At 44.1% G+C, this 21,957-nt stretch overlaps 1 protein-coding gene and 1 pseudogene across 4 annotated transcripts; both read left to right on the top strand.

The window, feature by feature from the left end:
* The first annotated feature begins 656 nt into the window (after positions 1 to 656).
* LOC115851843 (GTPase IMAP family member 5-like) lies at positions 657 to 16,136 on the top strand. 4 transcript variants are annotated; one of them, XM_030854201.3, is made up of 3 exons: positions 657 to 790; positions 11,276 to 11,324; positions 13,243 to 16,136. In XM_030854201.3, the coding sequence occupies exons 2-3, from the start codon at positions 11,282 to 11,284 to the stop codon at positions 14,127 to 14,129; spliced, it is 930 nt and encodes a 309-aa protein (XP_030710061.2). In that variant the 5' UTR covers positions 657 to 790; positions 11,276 to 11,281; the 3' UTR covers positions 14,130 to 16,136. The 4 variants fall into 4 exon arrangements, with proteins under 4 accessions (XP_030710061.2, XP_030710059.2, XP_060161123.1 ...); XM_030854199.3 differs by lacking the exon at positions 657 to 790 and adding an exon at positions 7,162 to 7,326; XM_060305140.1 differs by lacking the exon at positions 657 to 790 and adding an exon at positions 7,290 to 7,326 and having other exon boundaries at positions 11,279 to 11,324.
* Positions 16,137 to 21,324: 5,188 nt separating this feature from the next.
* Positions 21,325 to 21,740, top strand: LOC115851610 (ubiquitin-conjugating enzyme E2 C pseudogene; annotated as a pseudogene).
* The last annotated feature ends 217 nt before the right edge of the window (positions 21,741 to 21,957 follow it).

Genomic DNA, 21,957 nt, shown 5'->3' on the forward strand with positions numbered 1-21,957 from the left:
GAACAACTAGAACTGGTGACACCAGCACAGAGGAGCAGACTAAGCCTCCTCATAAGGCTAATTCAGGAATTGTGTAAAGGTACCCATCCTCAACATACCGGCTAGCTTCAAGTCCTTCAGTAGCTGAGACTTCCTTGCTCAGATAAAACTCTGCTTCTGGATTTTTCTGACAGACTTGACCCCAGAGGAGCCCTGGCCACATGGATGTCCAGTCAATGGACAGCTGTTGAGAAAAGCTATCATGTTCTTTGTTCTGGGGCAGGAGGCTCTCTGGACTTATTTGATATGGGGGGAAAATGCCTACAGGGTAAAAAGTCACTGAAGATTAGATCACTAAACAGTTCTAGAAGGAGAGTCAGGCCTCGGGGTCCTACAACACCCTTCCCTTCCTCAGGTATGACAAGATATTTGGTATCGAGGGGCCCTGCTGGAGACACACACCACATTAGTCACACCAGGAGGGAGGTTTTGTAAGGGAAATGCTTTAAGCCCACAGTGAATGTTCCTGTCTCTTTAAGTCATCACCACCACCTAACCCTCCCTCTGCGCTTTCCAGAGCTCTGAGTCTCAAAGGTCTGAGACTTCCTCTGTGCACACTGGGAGAAAACAGCCTGCAACACTCACAACCAAGGGGAAAGCAGAGATCAGGGCTTTCTCAGATCACCTGTCAGAGTCTGTCACCAGGAAAAGCGAGCCCCGGCAAGGGACAGGAGCTGCAACCAACCAGAAGGAACATGGCTGTGAGGGCATTTACTGTGTGAGCACCTGGGTTCCACCAGGCACATTGTGGGTAAGTGAAAGCTGGAGTCGTTAAGATGGGGCGTCCGGATTTGTAAAGATGTCACAAGTTTCCAGTAGAGGAAGTTCGAAAGAAGGTTTATGAGCATATTCTCCAGTCTGGAGGGCACACATTCCTGTCTGCTTCCACACTCCCTCCATACAGTGAGAGAAGTGTGCGCTGGAACCACACCTAGGAATAAACTACATTTTAAAAGGCATTCAACATTGCCCAAATGGCATTTTCAGCACAGACAGAAGGTATTTCTGTGGCCCAGAAAGCAGTCTAACCTCAGAGCAAGTTACAATGTGGTGAGTCAGGATACCATCAGAATTCACCCCCCAGATTCTCCCTCTCCCCTCTGTCCCACAGGAGGGGACCCTCCAGAAATTTAAGAGGTCCAGAACTAGGTCTTCAACCCCTCTCCGTGCATGACCCCTTACACGTCTGCTCCCTAATTCAGGTCTCTCCCACGCCAGCTGCAGGGACACCTCAATTTCATCATCTGTACAGTGAAGGGGTCTGAATAAATAGCTCATTTCCAAACTCTGATTTGTGGACTGATTACATCAGATACATCAGGTTCATAAATCGGAATTTCTGAGCATGGTCCCCCCAGAATGGACATTTTTAAAGAACACTCAAGTAATTCTGAAAAACAGCAAATCTGAGAGGCACTAAACTACATGAACTTTGAGTTTTCAGACGATTCCGAATACACGATTCTACACGTTTTTTTGTTTGTTTGTTTTTTGTTTTTGCTGTACACAGGCCTCTCACTGTTGCGGCCTTTCCCATTGCGGAGCACAGGCTCCGGACACGCAGGCTCAGCGGCCATGGCTCACGGGCCCAGCCGCTCCGCGACATGTGGGATCTTCCCGGACCGGGGCACGAACCCGCGTCCCCTGCATCGGCAGGTGGACTCTCAACCACTGCGCCACCAGGGAAGCCCAGGATTCTACATGTTTTACGTAGCTCAATAACTAAGAACCATTTGTCGTCCCAGATTGCAGTGGGAGCTCACCTCCTTCTTGAAAATTATTTTAAAAGATTTTAACCCCCATTTCAAACGATATGGAAAGTCCAGTCGCCTATTCGAGAGTTCTGTGGATTCCCCATAACCCACTTCCTCATTTCCAGCTTTGACAAGGACATCTTGCTTTAGCTAAATTTTTCTTCTTGGCTCTGAACCTTGTGGACTCTTTCTTCATTTCTGCTCTGGTGTCAATTATGGGAGTTTGTTGATTTCTAGACACAAAATAAACTAATCATATTATGTGATTAGTAAACTTTACAGTAAAGTTTACCTGGGGTAAACCTTACAGAAAGCTTTGGATGGGGTGTAACGGGGGGCGGGGTGACAGGGGTGGGGTGGGTAACGGGGGGTGGGGGCGGCGGCAGGAGAGTTACTGCAGACACACTGAGAGCTTTGGCTTGAGCTCTAGGCAAACCTGCCATGTGAGTCCTTTGGCCAGAGACAGGTTACTCAGCCAACCTCTCCCTTTGCTTTTGCGTCGTTGTTGGTGCCAATAGGGGGAGAACACAGTTACCTGTAGGAACCAGGTGGGCGACATGAAGAGGTAGAATTTGAAACGGACGTTGAAGCACAGACAGGACTCAGGCAGAAATGTGCGGTGGGATGAATGGTCCACAAGGTGGGTTGGAAAAGGCCCTGAAATCTGCTGTTTGTGGAGGGGCTGACTGGGGAGGGGATTAGGTGGGAATGAGGCTGGAGTAGACTGAGGAGAGACTGTGCTGTCGTGTTCAGGCACTCGTGTGATCAGGCAAACTTGACCACAGAACGTTTAATTGTATTAAATAATGTTGGAGTGGGTATTTTACTTCAAAAAGCCTCAGGTTTGAGGCAAGAACATAAAAACCTGGAAGGGACCATCCCAATCTCACCCTATTTAGACATATTAGGACGAGCCAAATCATGTGGTTTTCTGAGAGCAGGAGCTCTCCAGACCAGTTTGGGAAATACGTCTGTTTTCCGATTTCCAAAAACAAAATTCCAAGTTTCTTCTTGTTTGTTTCCCAGGCCAACAACCCTAAGGCAGGTCCTAAGTCAGTGAGCAAACCTTCTTGTTCTCAGGGTTTGACAACCGCCCCACCCCCGGCTGCTGAACCTCCTGGGAAAACTTACTTTCTACCACTTACGTCACTAACATAAAATTACCTGGGAAAATTAATATCTAAAGCTTACTCATCGACATAGAGTATTGTCAAATGCACTCTGCTCCGTGCATTTCAAGGTCCTGAAAGACAAAACAAGCTCGCCAAGTGTTCTCACAGTATCATCCCAGCCCCAGACCAGGCTCTTCCAATGTCTTCCCTAAATTCTGATGCTCGGAGAGGGCAGGAACTATGACATTTTCACTGTGGTGTCACCAGCTCTTTGGATTTTGCCTGACACATTGGAGGTAGTTATACTTATTTGATGAATGAATGATTGAACAAATGGTGTTTGGGACTCTTTCAGTTAATCATGAGAGGACAGAAAACAGCAAGAGATGAAGAAAATGACTATGGTAAGAACATGCCTCACAACGCGTGTTTGCCCCCAGGTGTGAGCTCCGGGTAGTAAGGGGGATGGGCTATCTCAACACTGAATGGAGGGAAGCCCCAGAGCTTTCTCGATGCTGGGATGAAACAGCAAGAGCCCTGGGGCTGGCATTTGACCTAGATCTCTGCCCCTGACCTGCTGTGAGATACTGAGTTCTTTGACGAACCTGCACCTCCGTTCCCAAAGTAAAATGAATAAACCTCCTCTGATCTCCACAGAAGGGGCTGTAGACGGAATCCAACTATATACTAGAGGGAACATGATTCACCAGGTAGAAGGTGTTAGGGAACAAGGATGGAGGGTTAACCAGGTATCTTATTAGGCAGCAGGTCTAAGAGAGAGGAGAGGATGAGGAGGGAAAGAGGGAGGGGAGAAGAGATGGTCTCATCTTATCCTCCCAACAGCCCTATGAGGACGGCGCTACATTAATGATCCCATTTGTGCAGGAGAGGTTTAGCACTTAGATTAAGCATCTTCCCAGGGTTACACTGCTGGCCGGGGGTGGGGCTGTGATTCAGACCGAGGGTGTGGGACACCAGACAGCCCTCGTGGCCAGGCCCACTGGCCCTCCTGCCTATCTTCGGTAAGAGGGTATCTGGGGAAGTAAGGCAGAGGCCACTGAAGTTGTCAAAAACAGTCCAGCTCTGCCCAGTGTGGATGACAGATAATTTACAGCCTTTTATTTGAAGAGGAAAGTAATGTACTGAGAGTCAAGTGATTTTCTAAGGGTAAAACATGGCAAATCAGAACGGGAACTTATTTTTCCTTACTGTCCTATAGGAAGAGTTTCCTTAACCAGATACAGAGTCAAAATACCAAAATTTCTCAAAAACTGTCTAAGTGAATATATATGTATATATATTCATATCAACCACATACATCTCCTCTCACCTTTTCTTTTATCTCTTCAAGCTTAAAAATTCCTTGATCGTGTGCTGATGAAGTTTCTTTCATATTTCCATGCCCTGTTGCCTGGATCTGCTCTCATTTTATCTAAAGAGGTTCATATTTGGCTTACTTACGAGAGTTGTTTTTGGCCATGATGAGTTTTTCAAACAGAAGATTTCAAACAATGCATACCCTCTTACATAGTCTTGTACAATATTCAGTATTGTACAATATCCAATATTCTGGTACAATATTCAATATTCAACTGCCTGGCTGGGCAGATGCCACTACTCTTTCCAGAGAATACCCAATGGATTGAATTCCCTAGAAGAGGAATTCCTGTAAGTCCTTGGGGAAGCCAGAGCTAGGCTATGATTCAAGACTCATTTTTTTTTAAGCTTTTTTAAAATTTATTTTAAAAAATTTTTATTGGAGTGTAGTTGCTTTACAATGTTGTGTTAGTTTCTGGTCTACAGCAAAGTGAATCAGTTATGCGTATACATATATCCCCTCTTTTTGTAGATTTCCTTCCCATTTAGGTCACCACAGAACATTGAGTAGAGTTCCCTGTGTTATGCAGTAGGTTCTTACTAGTTATCTATTTTATACATACTAGTGTATATATGTCAATTCCAATCTCCCATTTCATCCCACCCACCCCCATCCCCCCTTGGTATCCATATGTTTGGTCTCTACACCTGTGTCTCTATTTCTGCTTTGCAAATAAGTTCATCTGTACCATTTGTCTAGATTCCACATATAAGCAATATTATACGATATTTGCTTTTTTCTCTTTCTGACTTACTTCACTCTGTATGACAGTCTCTAGGTCTATCCACATCTCTGCAAATGGCATTATTTTGTTCCTTTTTATGGCTGAGTAATATTACATTGTACATATGTGCCACTTCTTCTTTACCCATATTCCTCTGTCTATGGACATTTAGGTTGCTTCCATGTCCTGGCTATGGTAAATAGTGCTGCAATGAATATTGAGGTGCATGTATTTTATCTTTTTGAATTACGGTTTTCTCCAGGTACATGCCCAGTAGTGGGATTGCTGGGTCATATGGTAGTTCTATTTTTAGTTTTTTGCGGAACCTCCATACTGTTCTCCATAGTAGCTGTATCAATTTATATTCCCACCAACAGTGCAAGATGGTTCCCTTTTCTCCACACCCTCTCCAGCATTTATTGTTTGTAGTTTTTTTTTTTTTGGTACGCGGGCCTCTCACTGTTGTGGCCTCTCCCGTTGCAGAGCACAGCCTCCGGACGTGCAGGTTCAGTGGCCATGGCTCACGGGCCCAGCCACTCCGTGGAATGTGGGATCTTCCCGGACTGGGGCACGAACCCGTGTCCCCTGCATCGGCAGGCAGACTCTCAACAACTGCGCCACCAGGGAAGCCCTGTTTGTAGATTTTTTGATGATGGCCACTCTGACTGGTGTGAGGTGATACCTCATTGTAGTTTTGATTTGCATTTCGCTAATAATTAGTGATGTTGAGCATCTTTTCATGTGTTTGTTGGCCATCTGTATGTCTTCTTCAGAGAAATATCCATTTAGGTCTTCCACCCATTTTTTGATTGGGCTGTTTGTTTTTTTGGTACTGAGCTGCAGGAGCTGTTTGTATATTTTGGAGATTAATCCCTTGTCGGTGGCCTCGTTTGCAAATATTTTCTCCTATTCTGAGAGTTGTCTTTTTGTTTTGTTTATGGGTTCCTTTGCTGGGCAAAAGCTTTGAAGTTTCATTAGGCCCCATTTGTTTATTTTTGTTTCCATTACTCTAGGACGTGGGTCAAAAAATATCTTGCTGCAATTTATGTCAAAGAGTGTTGTGCCTGTGTTTTCCTCTGAGAGTTTTACAGTGTCCAGCCTTACACTTAGGCCTGTGATCCATTTTGAGTATATTTCTGTGTGTGGTGTTAGGGCTTTTTTTTTTTTTTTCTGCCCCGGGAGCCTTCATCTGATAGTGGCAATGTTTGCCTTTTCTTATACAACTGCATTTGCGCTTGCTTATTCCAGCAATAAAATATTCTGAGATTTTTTCTAAATTTGTCTTTTACCTCTTTTTTTTTTTTTAAGTAGTTGTCTTCCAAAATGATGTAGTGTTCTGTTTTAATTATTATTTGGGGTCTTCATTATTTTTATACCTTACATTCAATCTCCTTCTCGGCCCATTTCTTATTTATTTTATATTTCCTTTCACTCTTTACACCATTAATTTCAGGCACTCCTTTTTACTTTGGAAATAGTGTTAAATCGTGTATATCCCTTGATTTACTACATCTGAAAACACCTAAGATCTATTCTTCCACATGCTGGCGAAATAGCTCATGGGTACGCTGAAGAGAACTGCTTACCACTCCTCAAACATCACACACACACCCCCAAGAAGAGACACCCAACCCCAAGAAACAAAAGACAAGGGTAGTCACTTTCTGCCTCCCAGCCCTGGGGAGTTTCTGGAAAGGAGGAAGGCTCCATTCTAACCTGTTCCACATCTGGGCTCCAGCTTTTCACGAAGGTAGACAAGTCCTCCTTCCTGAAAAGCCAGTGATTCTTTCCTGTACCAAAGAAAATAACTAATTTTCTCAGTAGATCTCTTTGTAGGTGCTTTCACAGGGAGACTCAGGTCAGCGTGGTCTGTGTTAGAGTGAGAGGTACTTGGACTCAACAGGAGAGATGAAACGTTGATCTTCCGGGAATGGTGGCCGGAGAGCACGACACGCCCGCGGAGGCAACAGGGGTCTTTAGCAACGGGGGAACTGGGGGGATTGGGGGCCGTGTTCTTCTCTTTCACGCTCCAAACATCACTTCTTTGCACACGTCTTACAGAGGAAATGGGAGTCGGCGAGGGGCTCGCGGGCTCCGACAGGAAGCATCCCGTTAGGGGGGAAGCACACTCCGAACTCGCTGCTTTCCGGTTTCCGCAGCAGCAGTTTCGCCCCATCCGGAGGGGGTGTCCCCAACTGCGGGGACAGGGGGCGCACTCCGTCAGCCCCATTTTCCTTCTTGCCCTGCAGCCGTGCCCTGGAACCTTCGGCCGCGCGGTCGCGCCGACCCGCCGGCACCCAGCCCGCAGCGCCGCGCCTGGTAAGGGGAACCCGGCGGGGGTCCCAGCGTCCTGGGTGGAGGCCCGGGGAGGCGGGGCGCGTCCTGGAGGCCGCGGTTGAGTCAGGGCTACTGATTTCTCGTGGGATCTGACACCGGTTACCATACTTCTGGGCTCTCCCATCAGTGAAACGGGGCGCCGATGGTGAGCGTTATGGGCAACCGCGGATTCCTAGCGGGAGGGAAGCGGCTTCGGGAACCGCTCACCCCGCGTTCACGGCCCACAGCTTTCCACAGCGTGGAGGTCTTTTCCGTCTAGTTGCCTACTTCTTAGCTCTTCTGACTTACATAAGCTTCACGGGGTTTCATAAAGCTTCACTAAGATTCTCAACCCATTTGACAGATGAGTAAACTGAAACTCACCAGGTGCCCGAACTAGGTGGGGCGGACGTCTCAGTTTTAGCTCTTCACTTCCCCGCACCAGCCCCGCCCCATCCCTGACAAGCACCACGCCCCCTGAGGCCTGGGTACCGAGAGTCTATTCCTAGGGGTCCACAGGACAAGTTCGGGGTCATTATGTTCCCGCCCTCATTGAGCCACGTGCTCCAAACGGAACCTCTCAGTGAACATTGTTCCATTGATCTGAAAACCAGCCCATTCTCCCCCAAATACCCACACTTTTCCTACGACACGATGTCGAACTCGACCGCATGGCAGACAGATTCCAGTGTGTACAGGAACCAACCCTTTGCTAAAGCTCCTGTGAGAGCCGCGTTATGAAATGACAACGCTAAACTCTGACACAAGTGATACCAGGAAACAGCGGGAGGGGGCAGATGGGCGAAGGAGAATATGAATCAGGCAGACAGAAAATATTTTTATCTTTCCTAAAACAGCATGAGAGAGCCTGCTTTCCAATGGTTTGATAAAGTAAGGTGCCGTCAAGATAAAATCAGGTTCGTGTAGTGTACAAATCAGGAGGTACATTATATGCTCATTGGCTTCAACCTCCTACCTAAGCTACATCCTCCTGCTGCTCCTGTCAGATACTCTTATAATCTCTGCCCGCATGCTGCCCGCGACTCTCTCACGATTCCTGATCCCACCTGGGGGAAGATTAAAAGGGTTTTCCTTGTGGAGAAGAAATCTGCCTCCACTCCCGATTCTCCCTCTTCTGTCTACTATGTGATTGACACGTGTCACGTTCCTTCGAGTTTAGGATGTTTCCCGATCTTTTCCTAGGCTGATTCTGTCCTTTTAATATTCTGTGACTCATTTTAGCATCTCCATCAATATCCTTTCTGACTAGCCTCTGCACACTTTATTATTTGTTAATATCTGTCCAAAATAATCTACTCCTCGGTGGGACGTGTCTCCCCCGGCAGCCTGAGCCACTCAGAAGACGGTTCAGGAGGGCCGTGCGCGCCTCTGCTAATGTCACCTGGACTTTGACTGGCTTTTGTGAGGTCACAGGGCTCCATTTGGGTCACACTGATCATCAAGTCATGGGAAAACACTAGATTGCTTTAAACTGAAATACTTCCATTCCGAGCAACTTCTGGCCCTGCGATTTTACCTTTGAATAATCTTTTTTTTTTTTTTTGAAAACGTGCACTCAAGATTTTGCAATACAGTTCCCTTTGTTAGTTTTAGGGTAAGCTTCCAGCCTGCCTGCCTCAGTTTATGTCCTGACCATGGATGGCAGCATGGTATGTGGTGTTCCAAGAGGTTCATTGACTGTATAATCTCTTCTCCATCCTGATAAATCTAGAAGAATACACAGGCAAAATGAGCCATGTTTTGGTCTTAGCTCCATGGAAGTTGTGTGATCGTGGGCAGGTCAGTTGAGACTCAGTTTCCTAATATTTTAATAGAAATTTTAATACCTATCTTGATCACATCATAGGGAATTTAGGAGAACGATTCAAAGAATGGACATGAAAGAAACTTGAAAATTACAAACGGCTGCACAGAGGATTATTACCATGGTAAAGTTCATCATCAACATTGTCACCACTGTCGTCATCATCTTTACCACATCGATATATTGATTCCAATATATAGCAACTGCCGTCTGAAGTAGAAAAGATGTCAGAGGATTTGAGCAGTTTTAGCAAAAGCTGGAGTGTTATTGACCAGAGGCCAGGACAGCGTGTGGGAGAACGTGGTGAGGAAAATGCTCTTCTCTGGGCTTAAGGAAAGGAAAGTGGTGCAGAAGGAAAAGGAAAGGAAGGAAGGAAGTTGCCTTAATAAATTCTGAGCATGTGACAAGGGCTGGTTTCCCTAATGAGGGCCATTTCTAGTCTTCCCTCCAGAGTGAATAGAAACATGTGAAAGAGGCAGAAATAACAGAATCGACCTGAATAGCAAGTAAACTATGAAAACCGTTTTGAATTCAATGTTAATCAATAAAATGCACCTTTAAACCAATTAAGACATCCTAAGATACGCCCATCAGGGTGACCAAAAAATTAAAACTCTAATATCACCAAGCGTAGGTGAAGATTGGGGGGATTCTCACCCATGGCTGCTGCCAGTATGACTTAGCACAAGCTTCTTGGAGTCACATTTGGCAGTATCTTGTCAGGTGGAAACTACATATCCCAGAGCAATCGTCCATGTGCACAGGAGACGTGTAGGGGGATTCTTCTGCAGCGTGGTTTGTAGTAGCAAGCACGTATCTTGGCACACCAAGTGTTTGTTAATAAAATTGAGTTGGATAAAATGCTACATAAATAATGTCACTGACATAAAAGATTAAAATGCCAAAAAGTACTATATATTACCTATACATACATGTGTATCTCAGAATATTGGTTGCCTCTGAAGGGAAGAGGGAGAATGAGACGGGTTGGGGGGAGTCAAAAAATAAATAAATGGAACTATATGTGTAATGTTTTAACTTTTTCAGTCAAACCAAACAGCAGCAGTGAAAATGCCAAAATACTTAGATCTGTTCACTGCAAATAGTGGGCATTTGTTTCATTACTCTGTGTATTTCTCCCCTTAAAATGTTTGCTTCAGAACTGCATAATCTTTAAAACTGAATAAATAAAATACAGTCTCAGAGATCATCTTAATTATAGTGGCACATTGCATGCTTGCCTTTTCTAATGCATGCTCACCTTTTCTAGCACCAAGAAGAATGACACAATATTATGTCTCATCTGAATGAAACATTTATCCCCATAGTTTTGCCAATTTCTGGGTATATCTACTGGAAAATTTTTTAAGTGGTTATTGGGAGACCCACAAGGAAAGACATGTGGTTTAAAACTGAGCAGGAAATGAATTTATCTTGAATTTGTCCTGAATGTTGACTCTGTCCCTCAGTCATGGCACCAGCTTCTCTCCACCAGCTGCTCAGAGGGGAGGGAGGGTGGTGGCCGTGCTCCTCCGTCTTCTACTGCATCCTCTCATGTCTGTGCTCAAAGGAGCCCTGGATCCCCAATTCCACACTGCCATTGGAAGGTACATTGTACTTTCCTCCTTGCCACTGGGATATCCATCTGGTACAAAGAGTTTCTGGGGCTGGAAATGGCCAGTACTTCAAACAAGCCAATGTCATTTACAGCAAGGCAATTTTTATTCTCTAGTCTAGCAAGTTTGCTTACTTTGATTCCAATAATAATAGTAATAATAAAACAATAAACAAAATCCTGCTTCTCATTCCACAGAAGAAGACTTTCTTTATTTCATGCCTTTTCAGGTAGAGGGGAGATAATCAACTGACTTGTTTTCAAACATTTCATGCTTTCCTATAGGATGAGGAAAAAGCAGGAGTTCATTGTGTTAATATAACCTAGCATCACCTGGCTTGCTTAAAGTTATATATGGATATTTGAAAGTAAAATATAAGTTAGAAAATTAGCGATGGAAACCGCTCATCTAAGGATAATTATTCTTGGCTGTCTGAATTGGAGGTGTTCTCAGGCCTTACCAAGTCCCATATGGACACCTGCTTTTTATTCCTTTCCTTTTTTTATTCCAGAAGAGAATGGAAGGGCTTCAGAGGAGCAGATACGGGACTATGGCTGAAGGTAAGAAAGCCTCCAAATTCTCAAGAGCTCTAGGCATCAGGGAAGAGTCACTGTTTTCTCTCCTCCTCTCCCTCACCTCAAACACAGTGACAGAAAAGAAACCCAGTTATGTTCCGCTGCAGAAGAAAAGGCAGCTATCATGTTCTTATCTTCCCCACCATCATCACAGCACACACACCCGAGTGTGAAGCTCTCCCCTGTGCCGTGATGTATGGGAAATGAGGAAATGAAACTTCAAGTCAGAGGTCAGGGGACTTGGAAACGAATTGTGAAAATGATATCCTTCCCTGCCTGCACTCAACTGAAAAGAGGAAAAGTTCCCCATAAAGATTTAGTAAATCGTGTTTGCTAAAAAAAAAATCCAGGATACTTAAGAAAGGGAAGAACCAACACAGGGTAAAAGGAATAACAATAACAGATTTTAGGAGACTAAAATGAACTTAATTCATTTGAGCTCCTAAGAACTCCAGAAATCCTCGGATTCTCACTCTCTTCATCCCTTGAAGATTTTAGCTCTTGATGCAGGGTCACCCTCGACAACACCACTTTTGTTCTAATTTCCTGTCATTCTATCAGCCAAATTGACGATCTTTCCAACGCATGTGTTTCTTACACATGATGGTCTTATCATCTCTTCCTCAGCCACCGATCCAGGGTCATCTGTCAGACTGTTGCGGTCTCACACACACCTGCGAACTTCCCTCAGAGAGGAATCAGAACCAAGACAGAACACCAATATCCAGTGCAAATCCAAAGTAGATTAGTGATAGGCGTTTATTACGCACAAAAGCGCAAACCGATCGGGGCCTCACCAAAAGCAGGGTGAGACCCTGAGTCTTGTACGGGTGTGGTGTTTATATCCCAGGGTAACAGGATGTTCGTTCTAATTTTGAACTATTGGGTCGGCCATCCGGAACCCAGCGTCTTCCTGTTCACATTATGCTGGCAAGAAAAGCTCAATTTCACAGCAGCCAAGTCAGGCGGTTAGCAATAAAAGCAGTTACGGTGCAAACAGTTTTAAACCAAAACATTCCATCATTAATTCCAAGTATTACAGTCGAAACTGTATGTTCTGGGACAGCGTGTCCCGTCACAAGACTCCGTCCTTGACTTTAACGACAAGCCTTCTGTAGGCTCACGTTCAAACATCCAACTCCCCACCCGAAAAGAGGAAACCCGGGGACATTCAGCTGGTCCTCGGTGGTAGGTCACTGGAGCTCTGACATCTGAGACTTCCTTTACCCCGAAGGTTCAGATGAATCTGATTGGCAGCCTGTGTACCTGGGAATTAATTGGTGGGGGAAAGAGAGGTGATCATAGTTTCTCACTGATGACTTCTCATCCTCCACCTCTTTCTAATCTCACGTTTATTTAGCATGAAACTGGGCTAAGCACGATCCCTGGAAAAGCTCAGGGACCAGCTTTCTGAAAGCTGTGTTTTCCCTGGTCCTGAGGAAGTCCCTGGAGCATCCTTCACAGTGTAGCGGTTCTTACTCCTGACTATGGGTCCAAGTTCGGGCTCCCAGTGTGGGCTTCCTGCCATTCAAGAGTCGCCTCAAGTTGTCTGCAAACATTTGTATGTATTTAAATATCACTGTTTGGCAGGGAGAGAGGTCCATAGCTTTCATGAGATACCATGAAAGGTCCGTGACCTAAAAATCTTAAGAATCACTAACTTTACCAACAAGGACCTACTGTATAGCACAGGGTACTCTGCTCAATATTCCGAAATAACCTAAATGAGAAAAGAGTTTGAAAAAGAATAGATACACGTATATGTATAGAGTAATCATTTTGCTGCACACCTGAAGCTAACACAACATTGTTAATAACCTAAACTCCAAGATAAAATAAAAATTTTTTTAAATCACTGACTTAGTAAAACACGAAAAACTCTTTTTTTTTTTTTTTTTTATAGGTGAGATAGAACATAAGCTGTTTGCAACCTCGTCCTCATTGCGGATCATCCTGGTGGGCAAAACAGGCAGTGGGAAGAGCGCCACCGGGAACAGCGTCCTCTGCCAGCCAGTGTTTGAGTCCAGGCTGGCGGCCCAGTCGGTGACCAGGAAGTGTCAGGGCGCAACGGGCACGTGGGATGGGAGGAGCGTCCTGGTGGTGGACACGCCCCCCATGTTTGAGGCGAGGGCCCAGGACCAAGAGGCGCACGAGAACATCGGGGAGTGCTACCTGCTCTCGGCCCCAGGGCCTCACGTGCTGCTGCTGGTGACCCAGCTGGGGCGCTTCACAGAGCAGGACGTGGTGGCCGTGACCAGGGTGAAGGAGGTCTTTGGGGCGAGAGCCCTGAGACACACGGTCATCCTCTTCACCCACAAGGAGGACTTAGCGGACGGATCCTTGCATGACTACGTAGCAAACACAGACAACGTCAGGCTGAGGGCCCTGGTCCGGGAGTGCGGGCACAGGTACTGCGCCTTCAGCAACCAGGCCTCCGGGGACGAGCAGAGGAAGCAGCTGGCCGAGCTGATGGCCGTGGTCGAGGGGCTGGAGAGGGAGCTCCAGGGCGCCTACCTCAGCAACGACCTCTTCTTTGATGCACAGCGGCTCCAGCAGGGCGGGGGCGACCCCCATGGAGAAGGTCACGTGCGCTACCTGGCCAAGGTGCGGTCGCATATTGCAAAGCAAAAGCAAGACCTGAGAGAGGCCCAGAGAAACCGCGCCTTCAAGGCGCTCCTGCGAGTCAAACACTGGATCGTTTCTCACATCAGAATATTTGCTGTTTTTGTTATATGCTTTTTGAGTTTGCTTGCCATTTTAATTAGCTTGTGTAGCACTCGCGAATGCTGAGCATTTTCAGATGATACCTGCCATCAGCTTCCATTTTTTCAGAGTCAGTATCTTTGTCTATGTTGATAAGGAACTTTATTTGCTTTTCGTGTAGTTTCACTTTCAATTTCCCTTCCTTGCACCAGACACACCATCCATTTTCTTCAGTTGCTTTATATTTTCTATCCACCTGACCCATCCATAGATCAGTCCAGAACAGGCTGTTGTCCAATGTCTGGAAACAGTTCTTTTATGCAGGCATACCTCGGAAACATCGCAGGTTTGGTTCCAGACCACCACAACGAAGTGACTATCAAAAGTATCACACCAAGTTCTTGGTTTCCCCGTGCACATAAAAGTTATGTTTATGCTACACTGTAGTCTATTTAGGGTGCAGTAGCATTTTGTCCAAAAAACAACGTATATACCTGAGTCTAAAATTACTTTACTGCTAACCATCATCTGAGCCTTCAGTGAGTCATAATCTTTTTGCTGGTGGAGGGTCTTCCTCCATGGTGACGGCTGCTGACGTTTGGTGCAGCTGTGACAATTCCTTAAGATAAGACAGCAGTGGAGTTTGCCACATCAATTGACTCTTCCTTTCACAAATGATTTCTCTGTTGCACACAATGCCATCTGATAGCATTTTACCCACCGTAGAACTTCTTTCTACGAATGGGTAGAAAGAAGAATTGGAATCAGTCCTCTCAAGCTCTGCTGTTGCTTTATCAATTAAATTTACGTAATATTCTAAATCCTTTGTTGTCACTTCAACAAGGTTCACAGCACCTTCACCAGGAGTAGATTCCATCTCAAGAAACCTCTGTCTTTGCTCATTCATAAGAAGCAACTCCTTATCTGTTAAAGTTTTATCATGGGGTTACAGCAATTCAATCACATCTTCAGTCTCCACTTCTAATTCTAGTTCTCTTGCTGTTTCCACCACATCTGCAGTTACTTCTCCACTAAAGTGTTGAGCCCCTCAGAGTCGCCCATGAGGTTTGGAATCAGCTTCTTCCAAACTCTTGTTAATATTGATGTTTTGACATCTTCCCATGAATCATGAATAGTCTTAAGGGCTTCTAGAATGGTGAGTCCTTTCCAGAAGTTTTTCAATTAACTTTGCCCAGATCCATCAAAGGAATCACTATCGATGGCAGCTATAGCTTTACGAAGTGTATTTCCTAAATAATAATACTTGAAAGTCAAAATTACTCCTTGATCCATGGGCTACAGAATGGATGAAATCTCAAACTGCTTAGAACTGCTTTTACGGCATCCCATAGGTTTTGGGTCATTGTGTTGTCGTTGTCATTTGTTTCTATGTATTTCTTTATTTCTTCTTTGATTTCTTCAGTGATCTCTTGCTTATTTAATAGCGCGCTGTTTAGCCTCCATGTATGTATGGCTTTTACAGCTTTTTTCCTGTAATTGCTTTCCAGTCTCATAATATTGTGGTCAGAAAAGATGCTTGATATGATTTCAATTTTCTTAAACTTTCCAAGCCTTGATTTGTGACCCAAGATGTGATCTATGCTGGAGAAAGTTCCACGTGCACTTGAGGAGAAAGTGTATTTTGCCACTTTGGGGTGGAATGTTCTATAAATATCAATTAAATCTATCCGGTCTGTTGTGTCATTTAAAGCTTGTGTTTCCTTATTTATTTTCATTTTGGATGATCTGTCCATGGGTGTAAGTGGGGTGTTAAAGTCCCCTGCTATTATTGTGTTACTGTCGATTTCCCCTTTCATGGTTGTTAGCATTTGCCTTGTGTATTGAGGTGTTCCTCTGTTGGGTGCATAAACATTTATAATTGTTATATCTTCTTCTTGGATTGATCCCTTGATCATTATGTAGTGTCCTTCTTAATCTCTTGTAACAGTCTTTATTTTAAAGTCTTTTTTATCTGATACAAATATTGCTACTCCAGCTTTCTTTTGATTTCCATTCGCATGGAATATCTTTTTCCATCCCTTCACTTTCAGTCTGTATGTGTCCTTAGGTCTGAAGTGGGTCTCTTGTAGACAGCATATACATGGGTCTTGTTTTTGTATCCATTCAGCCAGTCTGTGTCTTTTGGTTGGGACATTTTTTTTTTTTTTTTTTTTTTTTTTTTGCGGTACGCGGGCCTCTCACTGTTGTGGCCTCTCCCGTTGCGGAGCACAGGTTCCGGACGCGCAGGCTCAGCGGCCATGGCTCACGGGCCCAGCCGCTCCGCGGCATGTGGGATCTTCCCGGACCGGGGCACGAACCCGTGTCCCCTGCATCGGCAGGCGGACTCTCAACCACTGCGCCACCAGGGAAGCCCTGGTTGGGACATTTAATCCAGTTACATTCAAGGTTATTATCAATATGTTTGTTTCTATTACCATTTTCTTAATTGTTTTGGGTTTGTTTTTGTGGGTCTTTTTCTTCTTTTGTGTTTCCTGCCTAGAGAAGTTCCTTTAGCATTTATTGTAAAGCTGGTTTGGTGGTGCTGAATTCTCTTAGCTTTTGCTTGTCTGAAAAGCTTTTGATTTCTCCATTGAATCTGAATGAGATCCTTGCTGGGTAGAGTAATCTTGGTTGTAGGTTTTTCTCTTTCATCACTTGAAGTATAGCCTGCCACTCCCTCTGGCCTGCAGAGTTTCTGCTGAAAAATCAGCTGATAATCTTATGGGGATTCCTTTGTGTGTTTTGTTGTTGTTGTTTTTCCCTTGCTGCTTTTAATATTTTTTCTTTGAATTTAATTTTTGTTAGTTTGATTATTATGTGTTTTGATGTGTTTCTCCTAGGGTTTACCCTGTATGGGACTCTCTGTACCTCCTGGACTTGGATGACTATTTCCTTTCCCATGTTAGGGAAGTTTTCTACTATAATCTCTTCAAATATTTTCTCAGACCCTTCCTTTTTCTCTTCTTCTGGGACCCTTATAATTCAGTCAGAACACACACATTTATCAATTAAGTTCACTGTCCTATATGGGTGCAGTTCGTGGCACCCCTAATCAATTATAACAGTAACCTCAAAGACAACTGATCACAGATCACTGTGATGGAAGGGGGCATGGGGAAGTCATTCTGGCTTATACGTGATTTAACTTGAACTTTATGCGAGCTAGAACAGCCTGTTTTGTGGCGTATTAAATGTACATTGTACATCTGCTTTAACCATTAAAGAAAAGAATGCATTTAAAAATCACAATGGAGGGAATTTCCTGGTGGTCCAGTGGTTAGGGCTCTGCACTTCCACTGCAGGGGGCATGGGTTCAATCCCTGGTCGGACAACTAAGATTCCACAGGCTGCACAGTGCAGCCAACAAATAAATAAACAAAAATAAAAATAAAAATGGAATAACTGTGGTTCAGGTATTCAAAATGGAGCCGGGTGGCCATCGTGGATGTGGTTTCAGACACACTCTTGCATCACTGAGAACTTGAATCTGCTGAAATGTATCAAACTCAAGGATACCACCAGCTGTTCTCAAAATATATCTGCTAGCCACTGCCAGCTGCATCTTTATGGCTTCAAGGTCCCCCTTGTAACTATGAAACCATTTTGGTCCCCAACCAAAACTTGCTTAACAAGCGCCTTTACTTCTTGCCAGCTCCAATTATAATTCTTGACAAACAATTATGTAATTTTACGATTCTTGCCTTTATAAGCCCCCCATTTTGTAGTAGCAGAACACAATTTGGAGCAGAACACAATTCAAATGCTTTTGGATCTGTGTCTCCCAGGCTATAGTTCTCAGTTTGGCTCAGATAAAACTCTTTTCTATTCCTATTGTAGACTGTTTATGGATTGCTCCCATCAACACCATAACAAATACAATAATATTGAAAAAAGTTATAAATATTGTGAGAATTACCAAAATGTGACATAGAATGAGCAAACACTATTGGAAAAGCGGCACTGATAGACCCGCTCCACGCAGAGTGGCCACGAATCTTCAATTTGTAAAAACCACAATATCTGCAAAGCACAATACAAAGAGGTCTGCCTGCATATCTTTCTCTAGTTTTCTGCTTGTTAATGGAGAAAGGTAAATAATAATACGAGTTACTCCATCATAGCCAAAACCAGAAGACTCCTCCCTCATTTCCTCTTTATGCAAAGTATTAATTGAAGACACTAGACATTTGTACTATTGATTTCCCCACATTCTGAATTTTGCAGCTTACATCGTTATGATGTCATTTAACGTGTTCCTCTGCCTCACCATTTTTGTAAACTGGAAGTTAGTTGTGGTTAGTTTGATCAGACAGATCAGAATAAAGTTCAATTTTTTTTACAATGTTACTTAGAGATGATAGTTTATATTTCCATAGGGGGTACTCAATGTCTGGTTTTCCCTCTTTTTATGTTACCACTCATTGGTGATCATTGTGTAGATCCATTATTTTAATAGGTATTAAAAATGGTGATATCCTGGGCTTCCCTGGTGGTGCAGTGGTTGAAAGTCTGCCTGCCGATGCAGGGGACACGGGTTCGTGCCCCGGTCCGGGAAGATCCCACGTGCCACGGAGCGGCTGTGCCCGTGAGCCATGGCCGCCAAGCCTGCGCGTCCGGAGCCTGTGCTCCGCAACGGGAGAGGCCACAACAGTGAAAGGCCCACGTACCAAAAAAAAAAAAAAAAGGTGATATCCTATTTTAAAATTTCTTTTTCATTAAGTAGCTAGAATATTTCTATTAGGATATTCTTTCCTTCTTCATGTATTTAGTAACCTGAAGTATAGTTTATGCAGGAAAGACAAGATAAATGCTTGATAAGCACCAGGATATATTACAAATGAATAAATGATTTAAATGTTAGCAAAAAGGAAAATTTTAAAGTCCTAGAAGGAAACAGAAAAGTGTTCCACTACATGTAATCTGTACATGTGGAAGGTCTTTCTAATGGTGACTCAAAACCCAGAACACACAGATAAATTTATTGATTAATTTGCCTATATAATAGTGATACATATCTACATTACAAAAGTAAAATTTGGGGGACTTCCCTGGTGGCGCAGTGGTTAAGAATCCACCTGCCAATGCAGGGGACACAGGTTCAATCCCTGGTCCGTGAAGATCCCACATGCCGTGGAGCAACTAAGCCCGTGCACCACAACTACTGAGCCTGAGCTCTAGGGCCCGCATGTGGCAACTACTGAGCCCACGTGCTGCAACTACTGAAGCCCGCACACCTGGAGCCCGTGCTCTGCAACAAGAGAAGCCACTGCAATGAGAAGCCCGCGCACCACAACGAAGAGTAGTCCCCGCTCGCTGCAACTAGAGAAAGCCCGCGTGCAGCAACGAAGACCCAACACAGCTAAAAAGAAATAAATAAAATTAAAACGTTAAAAAGAACATTTTTTAAAGTAAAATTTGAATGACAAGCTAGAAAATCGTATTTGTAACTCATCTAATAGGCAAATGTCTAGCCTCTCTAACATGCAGAGTTCCTAGGAAATTGAAAAATAAAAAACCAACAACCCATTGTAAAAATGGACAAAACAATATAAAGAGAATCAACAGAAAAACAAATATATTAAACATATGAAAATAGGCTTAATGCCACTCACATGGAAAGAAGGGCATATCAAACAATTCTTCGATGTGCTTTCTCTCCTATTTGGTTTTCAAAACTCGAAAGTATGAGACAAACAGGTGCCTTCGTACTTCATTAGTGAAAATACAAAACTGCATAACACATGTGTAGGGAAATATAGCAAAGAATGCAATATTATTTCAAATAGCAAAGGTTGGAACAATCCCCAAAGGGCCATCAACTGAGACATGTGAAAAAATAACCCCCTGCATAACTACACAAAAGACTACTATGCAGCTGTATAAAATGAATAAGCAAGCACTCTAGATACTGATATGGGAAGATCTCCATGACATATTGTTACATGAAAAGAACAAGATGTGGAGCTGTAAAAATAGTACACCACTTTTTACGTTTAAAAAGGAGAATAAATTAAGAATATATGCTTATATTTGCAGAAAGAAACAGTGTAAGTATACACAAGAAATAAAGTGATTAATTTTAGAGAACTGTGGGAGAATCAGGTGGACAAGGTAGAACCCAAATCTCTTAATATATGCTTTTCCATAATTTTTTATTATGGTAAAAAACACGTAACATGACATACACCCTCTTAACAGAGTTTTCAGGGTATAGTACGATATTGTTAACTATAAGAACAATGTTGTGCAGACCTCTAGAACTTTAGGTATGAGAGCAGGCTGCCCCAATAACCAGAGGTTATTATTATACCTACATATGATTATTCATACGGAATTTGATTCTCAGATTGAACCGCAAGACTTTTACTATCTGTTTTATTTTAACTCACAAATGTAAGAAAAAAACATGGATTTTTCAGAAACTATCACCCATTAAAACCTTAAGTCTAACACAAACATCAGAAGCCCTAGAAATCATTAAAAGATTTTTGTACTGGAAGGAATTAAGTAGTTGGTAGCTGGATTAATTCCTTAGTTCATTCATTTTTTTAAGAAAGGAACATATTATAATGTAAACAGTTGAAATCAGAGCACATTTTTTTTTTTTGCGGTATGCGGGCCTCTCACTGTTGTGGCCTCTCCCGTTGCGGAGCACAGGCTCCGGACGCGCAGGCTCAGCGGCCATGGCTCACGGGCCCAGCCGCTCCGCGGCATGTGGGATCTTCCCGGACCGGGGCACGAACCCGTGTCCCCTGCATCGGCCGGCGGACTCTCAACCACTGTGCCACCAGGGAAGCCCCAGAGCACATTTTGAGGAAGACAAATGAAACTGAAATATTTTGATAAGTTCTTGCAGTGCCTAGGCCACCAAACATGACCCCTGACAGCCTTAGAAAAACCTTAGCTTGCAATGCCGTTGGCTTTGTGCAAAACCATTTTTTAAAATATTTGAATCTGAATGTTACCTTGATTTTTCTCTTTGCTTTTCTCTTGTAACTAAACATATCTTACTTCCCTAAGGACAGATGGGTGCCTCAGACAGACTTTACCCACGTTCACGTGCTTAGAAAGACAAAATAGTAAGCGTGTTAATAAAATTTGAACTACTATTCACATTCCAGATGTTACTGTTTAGATTCAGAGCGTCAATGAGCCCCTTCTTCCCTCCACAGCTTTGACTCACAGCCATGCATACAAAGAACTGGCACCGCAGCCCTGCAGCTCCTGTCTTCCTAGCAGCACTGCCTGGGCCTCCAGAGGCAAGAGGCTATGGCAGGAGCTGATGACCCTCAGAATGTCTGATCTGACAGAGGAATTTCTACCTTCCCTGAAGCAGACAACTTTTTCAAATGGGTGGGGACCATCCATGGCACAGCTGGCCAGTATATGAAGACCTGAGGTATATGCTCTCCCTGGAGTTTCCCAGGGGCTATGTGTCCACCACAGTGACGGTCCTCAAACCCTGCTGCCACCCCATCGGGGACACACAGGGTAACATCTGTCTGAACATCCTGAAGGACAAGTGGTCCATCCTGTACGATGTCAGGACCATTCTGCTCTCCATGCAGAGTCTGCTGGGAGAACCCGACACCTATAGCCCTTTGAACATATGCTGGCAACCTCTGGAAAAACCCCGCAGCCTTTAAAAAATATCTGCAAGAAACCTACTCAAAGCAGGTCTCCAGCCAAGAACCCTGACCCAGCTGTCTGGCTGCTCTCCTTGTATTGTCTTTTTGATATTTTCCTTAGATGGTCTGTCCTTTCCTTGATTTCTGTATAGGACTATGTATCTGAAACTGTGCTGTTGAGGATAGGTTGGGACCTGGGACGCTTTACCAAAGTGCTTGCACTTGGCCCTGGACAAACAGCGCTGTTGAGGATAGGTTGGGACCTGGGACGCTTTACCAAAGTGCTT

Source organism: Globicephala melas, chromosome 9 (assembly GCF_963455315.2).
Source record: "Globicephala melas chromosome 9, mGloMel1.2, whole genome shotgun sequence".
NCBI lineage: Eukaryota > Metazoa > Chordata > Mammalia > Artiodactyla > Delphinidae > Globicephala > Globicephala melas.

What these genes read in the sequence shown, in the direction of transcription:
- LOC115851843 (XM_030854201.3), top strand. Translation starts at nt 11,282, where the DNA reads ATGGAAGGGCTTCAGAGGAGCAGATACGGGACTATGGCTGAAG. An exon ending in ATACGGGACTATGGCTGAAG is followed by an intron (nt 11,325 to 13,242) that starts GTAAGAAAGCCT and finishes TTTTTTTTATAG; the next exon opens with GTGAGATAGAACATAAGCTG.